The sequence below is a fragment of the Callithrix jacchus genome, chromosome 5 (genome assembly GCF_049354715.1).
Source record: "Callithrix jacchus isolate 240 chromosome 5, calJac240_pri, whole genome shotgun sequence".
In the NCBI taxonomy this organism is placed as follows: Eukaryota; Metazoa; Chordata; class Mammalia; order Primates; family Cebidae; genus Callithrix; species Callithrix jacchus.
In genome coordinates, this window is record NC_133506.1 from 158,547,559 (window position 1) to 158,559,605 (window position 12,047).

Here is a 12,047-nt window from a genome sequence, read left to right on the forward strand (position 1 = left end):
TTTGGCCATGATTGAAATGGAATGAGCAGGAAGTTAGAATTCTGGTTGCAAAGAATTCGTGCTGAAAGCAGAAACTGTCTTACTCATCTTTAATACACTGGCTCGTAGGACAGTGCCTGGTTGGATGATTAGTGAATGAATTAATGAGAGATCTTAAAAGAGAAAAGGACATTTTACAGGACTATAGTAGTTGAGGAGCTACATTTAAGGAATTAAAGAAGCAAATCCAATAACTGAATTAACACTCCATGACTCATCTCACTATTGATCAAAGAGAGAATTTATTCACAGAGATTTCCAAATACAAACAAAATAGCACTTTAAAATTTTTTACAAAATGAATATAGAAATAAATGTGGTACAGCACAGTACAATAATGGACAAAAGAAAACATGATCCAATGACTGAAAAATGTCTCTCATCACTCTCATATCTTCGGCTGAATTCTCTCCTACTGTGGACAGAAAGTTGCCCCTTTACTTCATAAGAATATCATAGCAGAAGCTACTCAGAGAAATACTGCAGATAGTTGAATAACATTGAAATACAAAAGCTTAACTCTAAATTTCCGCATAAACACTGAAAACAGGTTGAGGAACTAAATTAGAGTTTATGCAGGATATACAAAATACTGATAGTTTGGCTTATCGGTCTACTTATTAGGTTTAATGTATGCTTTATAAAGTGATAATACTGTATTTTAAATGCATATTAAAAAGAAAACAGAGGAGTAATGCACCACTATGCCTCCCGTACAGTCTGTGCGACAAGCCACATTGTTTGTGCACGGGCGTGTGTGGGGATGCATACGTCTATAATGTGCTTGTGTGCTTTCAGGAGTGCCGTGACCTACAGGGGACATCTTTGGGGGTACCCTGCTTCCCAACATAACACTGTTTCTTTGAGCCCTTTTGATTTTGAGTCCTCACCTTAAAAAAACAAAAACAAAAACAAAACCCTTGTTTGCATATATAGATTTGCTGTGTGTATGTGTGTGTGTGTGTGTGTGTGTGTGTGTTACATTAATAATACCGTGTGGAATGGAAACACCCGATGCCCTGCAGTATTTTTAGCCTTTGGTCCATTTGTCTCCATCATTCTACACTTTGTTTTTTCACTAATCTCCTATACCCCTTCCCTCCTATATCATGTTCCTGATTTTATCGGGTTTCGTGTTACTAGCATTGTGTTGGATCAGAGTTCCTATCCAGCCTTTTGAAGGTAGCTGGATGTTTGACCTCTCCAAGCCCCTTTGGCCCGTCTTCTCCTCTGTCTGCTCTTGGCGGTTCCATCTCAGTATGGGTACTGCTTCTGCTTCTTGCCTGAGAAGCAAGCCAGCCATGTGCACAGCAGCATGGCGGCAGTGGCACCTGCTCCAGTGCAGTAGTAGGCCCAGCCGATTTCACACTTCCCTAGGGGCAAAGGAAGGGGAGAGAAGAAAGTCACACATGAGGATGATTTTGCAGCAGGCTTTCTTATTGCTTCCAATGTGTGGGTTCTTCCACACCCATTTAGGAATACGGCATCCTCGCTTAAATGGCATGATAAGGGGCTCAAAAGTTATCTTGACATGAAAAAAGCAAGAAGGGCTGGGTGCATTTCAGAAGGATCTCAAGGTCCATGTCTCATGCTGGCTAAGAACCCTCTAGTCCCCTCTACCAACATCCACACCCTGGCCAAAAAAAGAGGAATGGCAGCAACCAGGATAGGAGATGAAGGAGTTCATTCTAATTTAAATCACCCAAGCTCACATGCATAACAAAGTACTTTAGGGAAAACGTCTAAATATTGGTGCAATCCTTCTGCAAAAGGGCCACTTAGAGGAGGCAACCCAGTTGAAGGCTAATGGCTAATGCTAAGGCAAATACTGCTGTTTTGTGGAATCCTCAAGTGACTTACACTCTACTGTCTGAGTCAGAAAACAGAAACTCCCAGATTCTTCTGTGAGCAACACTCACCTCGAGGATAAAGTGTCATTTAAATGAAAATATAATGACAAGGGTCCAAATGGGTCCTGATTTCTCAATGGATTAGTCTTAATAGTCATAACACATGCAAAATATTAAAAATATAATGAGTAGATTTATTTATATATATTGTCTTTGTCAATTCTTTTATCAACATTATAAGGTGGAATACTAGTTCAACACGGTTGACAAAAGAGCTTCTCAGCATTTAAAGAAGTTGGTGACTTACCCATAGTCATGTGCTTATAATTTGGAATAAACTGAGCCAGGACTCAAACCCAGGTTCCAGATCCCAAGCATAGGCTGGAGTCCCCAGATACCCCATTTGGGTTAATGGAATGGGTTTCTGCATTCATCAGGCTTTTCTTTCTTAAAGACATACAAGCTATTCTTTTTGTGTGCACAGTAAAGAAGGCCTCCGTATCCTCTACCAGACACTGTACTATCTGCTCCAATTCTAATTCCTCTTTCAGCTGGTCTTATCAGACGATGCTCCAATAGCAACCATGTTCCTCCCTTTGGTTCTTGCTTTGCATTATATTAGATACAAACACAAACACCAAGACATTTGGATTTTACAGTCACTGAACATAAAAACCATAGATTGAAAAATCGCATCCCTTCTTTTCACAAGTCAGCCTGCAGGAAAGGAGCCTGTTGCTTGGCAAGAGTGACACCAGCTTGATGTGAAACCTCAATGACGACCAACGTTTGACTCCTGCACACCGAGGTGTCCCACAGGTAGATAACCGCTCATGAAGAAACAATGCCCATGGCACAGACAACCTTTCATAAAGATGTTTATCTCATCTCCCCAGAGCTCACTAGTTTTGGCAGGAAAGTTTGAGATGTGACCCGCTGCACGTGTCTGTACCCTAAAAGCTTGCTGTATCAAGGTTGCTTTCTGGAGGCCAGGTGCAAGGATCCACCAGCTTGCAGCTGCCTGAGACATGGCTTCTGTGTGTAAGTCCCTAGGAAATGTTTCCTTCTGAGCAACTGGACTTGTCAGCCTCTTTCCTCACCTCTTTTTTCAGCCTCTCAGCTTCCTCAGCCTACGGGGTTAGGTTTGCATGGACCTGCTTACTACGGAACACAGTCATTTTTACCTTGTTCGGTTGTGAAAAATGAATTACTTCTGTGCTGAAAATGACCAAGTCTGTTAGGTATAACATGCAAGTGAACTTCAAATCTCCACTGGGCATTTACTGGAGAAGCAGTTAGCACGTGCCCCATGCACGGATAAAAAGGCAAGGCAAGGCAGAGCTAAGGGAGTTATTGGCTTGTGGTCACCATGTGTCAAGAGCAGCAACATTTGATCAAGAGTGTCCACATCTGAAAAGTTCTTAGGCCATGACCTAAGCACACAGACGTGGAGCTACGTTGTGCCGTCCTTGATTTCTCTATGTGTCATCCTTGATTTCTCCCTTTCCACATCCAGTCAACAATTTAAAAATAGCAAATGTGTATTGATGACCACTTTCTCAAAATTGTCATAGAGCTTCACGTGGAGTAAAACTGCTTAAATTCTCACAGGAGCACAATGTGGTAGGTATATGACTATCATTCCCATCTTTCAGAAGGGAAGACTGAGGCCAAGGAAAGTTTGGTAACCTGCTCAAGGACTTCCCATTAAAGAGTAGCAAGTCCTCTGCCACTCTCCCTGACACCTGTCCTGCATTCTGCCCCTTCTCAAATGCCGGCCTCATCCCCCGGGCAGTCTCATCTGCTGTCATTGCTCCCTTGTCTCCCGGCTTCTACTTATCTCATCACCAACAGCAAGGTAGGCAGCTGTGTTTTTAAAAATCAAGATCAAGCCACACTCAACCTTAAAACACTCTAACGACTCAGCACTTTGGGAGGCCAAGGCAGGGGGATCACTTGAGGTCACGAGTTTGAGACCAGCCTGGCCAACATGGTGAAACCTCGTCTCTACTAAAAATACAAAAATTAGCCTGGTGTGGTGGCCCACACATGAGAATCGCTTAAACCTGGGAGGTGGAGGTTGCAGTGAGCTAAGATAGCGCCATTGCACTGCAGCCTGGATGGCAGAGTGAAACCCTGTCTCAAAAAAAAAAAAAAAAAAAAAAAAAGAAAGAGAAAAAAAGCCCCTCAAATGAATTATCAAAAATCATTGTCCTTCGTAGCCTGTGAGGCTTTAAAAGTCTACTGACCTCTCAGACCTCATGACCACTCTCTCCTATGTTTTTTCTCTGGCCACACTAACTGCTTTTTCTGGAGCTTATCAGGCTTGTCGCTGGCATGACAGTGCCATACTTACGATTCCTTCCATGTAGAAATTCCACTTCCAGATTGTGGAAATGCCAGGCCTATGACAAGCGCCTAATAAATAATGGTTGAATGAAAGACAAGGTAAAAGAAGAGCAGAAAGGAAGCAAAGCAAGCAGACAGCTAATACCTAAAACAACAGTACCTCTAGGGTTTTATTTTAACAGTAACTCTAGTCCTGTTTTGGCACTGACATTTTGGAGAGAACTTCCCAAACCAAGTACGTATTTCCGGCCTCATAGAGAGTGTGTTACATTTAACAGGGTAATAGATTCTGAAAGATCACACCTCCACCTCTGGGTAAATCACACTGGCACGATGACCTCCATTAATACTGATAGAGAGAATAAGCATTTTTCACGGGTAACCGAGTCCCCCTTCATAGGTCAGATTTGCTGACAACCACGGGTTGTGAGTCTTGGGAATAATCTCCATTTTGAATTATGCTTTAGCTGGATTAGATAAATCTAGGAGGGAGAATTAATAGGTAGAAAAGAGATGGCCAATGGGTTAGAACCTTTCAAAGAGATGGCAAAATTTGTGGCCCATCTGTTTAGCACAGGGCTCATAATCTAGAATACAACAATTGTTTATTATTAATAATGTATTGACCTATACATAGTACCATGAACTAACATGAAAATTAGAGTATATAATTCTTTATTAATTATTCGGCACTTAAGAAAATGTGCTGAGCCTAATTATTTGAAAACAGTGTATGTGACAGTAGACACATTTATTAAACAAAGATGGAAAAAGAAGCTAGTAAAGGACTGGCTATCCGAGGACCAAGGAGAGAAAGGATAATTGGTCTTGCTTTTGCTTTTAGCAGAGAAGTCAATAAAATAGCAGAAGTTTAAATGTCAGAGTCTTGTAAGTGGCAGGAGAGCTACAGCCAATGCTGTAGATTCTTCAGCCAGTTCCTCTGGGTCCCTTTGCTGGTTCTGGACTCTCAATCTCCAGCTTCTGTTTGGGCTTTGCTCCTAAAAGCTCATATTTGCAACACTCTTCGGAGGACCCGTGGTTGACTGATGTTACCCTGCCGCAGCTCTCTGAAGGCTGACATGCCCCTGGCATGACTTATGGCCAGTGATGGACTTGTACTGGAGCAGGCACACCTGGCTTTCTTCCCTCCAGGTGGAACAAAGTCTGCAGCGCAATGACTGTTCCCAGCACGGTGAGTTCAGGCTGAAGCCAAACTCTCACCACCCTGCTGGGAGTTCGCTCCTTCCCTACCTTGTTTTCCACTTCCCCACTGGCTTTTCCTTAGCACATCTTCTCAATCACGTGAACAAAAATCCTCATCTCAGTATCTACTCTAGGGAACCAGCTCTAAGACAAGAGTGAATGTACAAAGACTTTCTTACTTTTCTTTATCAAGGGATCTGTAAGTCTCTAACATTGTCAGAAGCTAAGCCACCCACTCACGCACCCAAGCCCTGCCATCTCCAGAAAGAGGCAGAGCAGAGCTCTCAGCACCAGCTGTCTCCCATTCTCCCCATGCTACCTTCTTCCTAGGGCAAAGCCAACTCCTTGTCTTGCTCAGGTGTAATTATAATTTCTAGTAATTGTTGTATCTGGATCCACTCTTATGTCATAAAACAGTTAATGCATCAGGCCAAATGTCTATTAGATGAAAACTGGCAGGAAATTAAGCAAGAGTTTTAAAGAGTATACCATAATAGGAGAAAATGTTTGAGGATATAAGAAAATATGGCCACCAATCGGACATAGACACAAGTTTGTGTATATGATTTACAAAATTTGGGGTTAAAATTCAACAACTGATTAAGGTCCCAAATGAGCTATTAATGTTCAATGTGAATTACAAGAAAAAGAGTCCTTCATTTAGGACATGAAGACTTTTTCATTTACTCAGTAATTTATAAACTATTATTAAATCAAAAAGTGATTTAATATAAATTTGTTCTAATATTACAAATTATGTTGAGATATAGCCAGCCAATCAAACTAGCCTCAAAAAATATACAACAGTACATACACATACATGTCTTTGGAGAAACAAAAAATCATCAAGATCAGTCTAGTAAGAGTGAGGTGTGTCAAGAGAATTTAAGCAAATCTGAAAAAATACCGTCATCTAATCCTGATTCTTTATTTTCTTCTTCCCTTCCTTTTTTTTTTTCCCCACTCCCTCTCTCAATTTATTCATTGATTCAACAAACATTCATTGAGTGCCAGCTCCAACCTTGATTGAATCACTGGGCACTGGGAGCTTTTTTGGGAATAATATAGATGTAATTCCTGCTATCAAGAAGCTTATTGTCTAGTCAAGGAAATAAGCATTAAGCAATACTGAGACAGTTATACCTGGTAATTGTGATATGTGGTTTGAAGAAAAAATTCAGGATGCGAAGGCAGCACATCGTAAGGGATCTGTGTGGCGTGCTCAGGTCAGTGAAAGGGAGCCTCACATCAGAAGCAAAACCCAAGCCGAGACCTGCAGATGTTCAGCAGTGAGCCAAGCATGAGTGTAGGGGGCCAGGGAACAGTGTGCTTGGACTGAAGGGATGAAAAATGTAATGGAGAAATGGGAGACAGATCCGGGTCTTGCTCAAGTAAGAGATGGATGCCATTTCGGATGTCAAGAGAAAGATGGGTTTGGGTATGACCACTTCCAGAGTTCGAGAGCTTGAAGCCTCAACATTTCCTCTTCGAAACTGTCATTTGTAGTTTTGGATAGGAATATGAGGCATTTAACAGTCACAAATAAATCTTAAGCCCCTGTTACCTATTTTGCTATGTTATAGAGGTGGAGATGCAGCAGGGGACGATACAGAATCTTTGGTCTCATGAAGCTTACTGTCCAGGGCATATCGCTCACGTCAGCTGTATTATTCTGAAACTTTCCTAGTACATTATGCACATGTTTTGTAGAAACTCAGTTCAATGAAATAAACCAGATACAACAGGATTTTTTTTTCACAAAACTATAAATGTGAAAGCAAAACATTCAGAATTCTGTGCGAGATTCAGGGTTTAGCAGGCACAGGCTTGTCGCCTTGAACTTCTCCAAAGGAAAAGGAAAAATAGATTTTTCTCTCAGAGCATCATCCTATTGTTAAAACCCATGTGCTCAACAATGAGAAATTAGCACCATGTTTACAGTCAAAGGAAAAAAGTGTTTCTGCATACTTTTCATGAGTAGTAACGGGACTAAATAAAACCAGGAAATACAGGGCCAGTCTTCCACGACCTCTCTCTACCCCTGTCATGGCAATAAATGCTTGTTATTATAATGCAAACAGAAAGCATTTTTCCAGAGGGCAAGTTTTGTCTGTGATCCTTTCAGGAAATTAGAGAAGCAAATCTGTTTAAACTTTCCCTTTTGCTCTCTGTAATGCTCCATCAAACAGGACTCCAAGCTTGCTTGGTTGGCAAATTGCTGCTTTCAACAATGGGGAATATATTCTTGACAGATAAAATAGAGGTTAATGGGACAGAAAGCAGCCTACCATAGCCACCTGCCAAGTTGATAGAAAAAGACTGTGGCGGAACTCCAGCGCAGCCCTCGAGTAGAGATAGGGGTGGGAGGGACGTAGCTGAGTTTTTAGGGTGGCTCAAATTAGTTTTTAGTATAGTTTTTGGAAGTTTTGGGGACAGAAAGAGAGGTACAAAGAATCCAGTCTTATTACATATAACAATGGAATTCTGGTGATCTTTTCATCTTTAAGGACACTGGAGTTTAACCTCTGCCTTTTCATTAATTTGTTCCATTAACATTTTGGATCCTACCAAGTGTGACTGTCTGCTTGTTTTAGTGCTCTATTCAGGCACTCAGTATGACGAGCAGATCACAGCAACCAATACACATTTGTGGCATGAATGGATATGAGACATTGTACTTGCAGTAAGAATATAAATATAAAGTCAATAGTCATATAACAGCTGTCACATATAGACTGCGAGTGAGGGGCTATAAGTGGTCTCTCCTTGAATCATTTTTGTCTAGGATCCTTGATCTGTTTAGACTTTCTCAACATTATTCTCACGTTGAAGATGTAGAAACTGAAGGATAAGTAACTTACCCAGTATCTCAAATAAATAACGAAGCTTGAACTTGGGTCAAGCTGATTGCAGAGATTTTTCCTGTGCTCAGATAATGTATAAGAAAGATCTAATCAAATGCATGTTTCTCACTTGCTAAATAGTACTTGTCTTGGCACTTATATGCCAAGAAAAAAAAATATTTTATCTTATCCCTTCAATTTGCCAGTCTTCCTAAAAGAATACCTGCTGTTAAAGTGAACTAAATATGGCCTGAGAAGAACTCCGTACTTCTCTATTTGAGTCCTTGTGGACGAACCGTAACCTAGCTTAACAGGCAGACGAGACTGAAAACCTAGCTTTGGAGTATACACCCGTAACAACTGCGGAGTCTTGGCCAATCCCAGCAGCCAGACTTCAACCATTCACACACTGCTGAGTGTTCAACCCGTATTCAAACAAGGCGAACACCAAACTGCAGTCAATCCAGTTGCTTCTGTACCTCACTTCCGATTTTTGCATGTCGCTTTCTTTCTTTGTCTATAAGTTTGTGCTGACCACAAGGCACCTCTGCAGTTTCCCTGAATCTGCTGTGATTCTGGGGGGCTGCCTGATTTGCAAATAGTTCATTGCTCAGTTAACATCCTTGAAGCTGAATTCAGCCGAAGTCTTTCTTTGAACAATGCCGATGTTCAGTTTGCATTGTTATCAAGTACTAAAGGTCTGCACCTTGCAAAGACTCAACAGCCCCAATTCCTGAGCCAATGAAAGCACACTCGGCACTTTTGGCATTGCATCTTCTTTAAGGATGTGGGAAGGTGACGCCTAAAATAAGCTTGCTTGAGGAATTCAGATAACGGATGCTCCCTGCAGGAGAACCTGGCTCTCGAAATGCTCCCAAACTGAGTGCTTTGGACCCTTCCCTGACTCTGTCTAAGCCCTAGCTGATGAAGGGCTTCAGCTCCTGGGTACACTTCAGTTCCCCTCCAGAGCTGCTGTCTGCCTCTGAACCCTTAGAAGTTTGGCTGGTGCACCATACCATCCTAACTTTCACCCAGAGACTCCATGGTCTGGAAAGCGCACACAGGACACTGTAACAGGCAGTTCCTGCCCTCTGACTGCATGCCATTTTCACAAACCCTCCATGTTTACAGTGCCGTTCCTTGAACCTGAGCTCCATGGAGTCCCCATTTATTTCTCTTTCCCCACAAGGTCACTGCTGAGCACTCAGAATGCCTTGTAGCCGTATTGCCTGAGTCAGGATATGAGAAGCTGACTTCATTTATCCAGGCAGAATATCTTTCATCTGCGATATTTTGAAAATTGTAACATGTTAATATTTAAATGTAAAGTTTGGGTAAAGAAGAAGCAGCCATATTAGATTTTGTCCTTGTTGCCGTATTAATAATAAAAGCAGGAAAGTTGAAGGATCAGTGAAAAGAGGAAAAACATTTATATTTTTAAATACCATGGAAAAATGGTTGACAGACCTTTCTCCTCTTGAATAAATAACTTCATACCTAATCATATTTATACTAGCTTGTTTGCACATGCATTAAAATAAAGAACAAAAAAGATCTGTCATGGGACCAATTCCATTTGCTCTTTGTGAAGTTACTAAACAAAGGTGTCACTAGTGAATAAACAAAAAAAACAAAAAACAGGCATTGAACTTCTGACCTAAACATACAACAGCTTTAAATCAAACTTTTTTTTGTGGGGGGCGGGGGATGGCATATCGCTCTGTGGTCCAGGCTGGAGGGCAGTGGCGGGATTTTGGCTCACAGCAACTACGGCCTCCCTTGTTCAAGTGATTCTCCTGCCTCAGCCTCCCGAGTAGCTGGGATTACAGGCATACTCCACCATGACTGGCTAATTTTTATATTTTTAGTAAAGATGGGGGTTTCATTATGTTGGCCAGGATGGTCTCAAAGTGCTGACCCCAGATGATCTACCTGCCTTGGCTTCCCAAAGCACAGGGATTACAGGCATGAGCCACCATGTCTGGTCCTAAGTAAAGTTTTAAAGAGACAAGTAGTAAAAACGATGTGTCATGTGCCTGTAAAGAGAAGACCACCCAAACTTGTCTTGGTGGGCAGAAAATGCAGAAGTAAAAAGGCTGAGAGAAGAATGTTTGTGGGGTGCAGCTCTTTTAAAAAGCTCCTTTAGGGCCATGCATGGTGGCTCATGCCTGTAATCCCAGCACTTTGGGAGGCTGAGGTGGGCAGATCACAAGGTCGAGATCAAGATGACTAACATGGTGAAACTCTGTCTCTACTAAAAATACAAAAAATTTGCTGGGCATAGTAGCATGCACCTGTAATCCCAGCTACTTGGGAGGCTGAGACAGGAGAATTGCTTGAACCTGGGAGGCGGGGGTTGTGGTGAGCCGAGATCCCGCCACTGCATTCTAGCCTGGGCAACAGAGGCAACAGAGAGAGACTTCGTCTCAAAAAAAAAAAAAAAAAAAAAAAAGCTTCTTTGCTTGTTTATGTCTGTTTATTTCAGTAAGTATAAACTCATATTGATTGTCAGGGTTGTCCTGTACACAACTCCAAGGGATCTATTTATTTTGCATTCTATGCACTTCCTAATGGATATGCCATCAGGGTGGAGGGGGGCAGGCAGTGCTGCACACAAGTATAACGGGAATAGCACCCCCTGCACAGTATTCCCCAAAAGAATAGGTAGTGAGGAGGTGTATGTAATGGTAGAATCGCCCAAATCCCATGCATTGAGTTTATTTACAAAATATCCCAGGAGGCACTGGGCATCTAAATGCCTCCTAAGTCAGCACAGCAGCACTATAGTGGGTAGGACCTGCTCAGTTTCCCCTCAAAAACTGCAGCTCTCCACTGCTGCTGTGAATGCACTGAAATACAAAAGAAGTGTGCCACTGAATAAGAGCCTACCTGCCAGCCCTTACATTTATTGGCCATCGACTGGATTGCAGCCTGAATTACACCACCAAACAAAAATTCCGGCAGCACACATCACTGATGAAACCCAGCACAAAAATCTAGCCACAAATAAAGATCCTGTACAGAGCCTTGGGCCTCTGACAGCACCCAGAAATGAAGCCAATTGACTATACATGACATACACCACAGTCACGTCATCAGAGAAAGAAGAAAAAAGCCCCACCCAAACAACAGCAATTTCAGAAAAATAAAAGAACACCAGCCCTCATCAATGAAAAATAATCAGGCAAGAACTCTGGCAATTCAGAAAGTCAGAGGGTCTCTGTACTTCAAATGATTGTACTAGCTCCCCGGAAGTGGTTGCTAACCAGATTGAAATGGCTCAAATAAAACACATAGAATTCAGAATACGGATGGGAAAGAAGTTCAACGAGATTCAGCAGAAAGTTAAAATCCAATCCAAAAACAACAGTAAAATAATCTAAGAGTTGAAGGAAGACATGGCCATTTCAAGAAAGAACCAAACTGAACGTGTAAAATTGAAAAATTCACTACACAAATTTCATAATACAGTTGGAAGCATTAACAGCAGAAGAGACCAAGCTGAGAAAAGAATCTCAGAGTTCAAAGACCAGTCTGAACTCCTTCAGGCAAAAATAAAGAAAAAGGAATTAAAAAGAATGAACAAAACTTTTGTGAAATATTGGACTATGTAAGGAGACCAAACCTATGACTCATTGGCATTCCTGAGAAAGGAGAGAGAATAAGCAATTTGGAAAACATAGTTGACGATAAAGCCTACAAAAATTTCCACAATCTCACTAGGGAGGGCGACATTCAAATTCAAAAAATTCTAAGAACCCCA

At 41.7% G+C, this 12,047-nt stretch overlaps 1 protein-coding gene across 4 annotated transcripts in view; it reads right to left on the reverse strand.

Moving 5' to 3' along the window:
* Positions 1-262: 262 nt before the first annotated feature.
* Positions 263-12,047, reverse strand: part of LHFPL6 (LHFPL tetraspan subfamily member 6) — a 264,546-nt gene continuing 252,761 nt past the window's right edge. For all 4 annotated transcript variants that reach the window (XM_035302526.3, XM_002748993.7, XM_078375326.1 and 1 more), the window contains exon 4: positions 263-1,412. In XM_035302526.3, the coding sequence (XP_035158417.1) occupies positions 1,294-1,412 (119 nt within the window). In that variant the 3' untranslated portion in view covers positions 263-1,293. The remainder of the gene's footprint in view (positions 1,413-12,047) is intronic.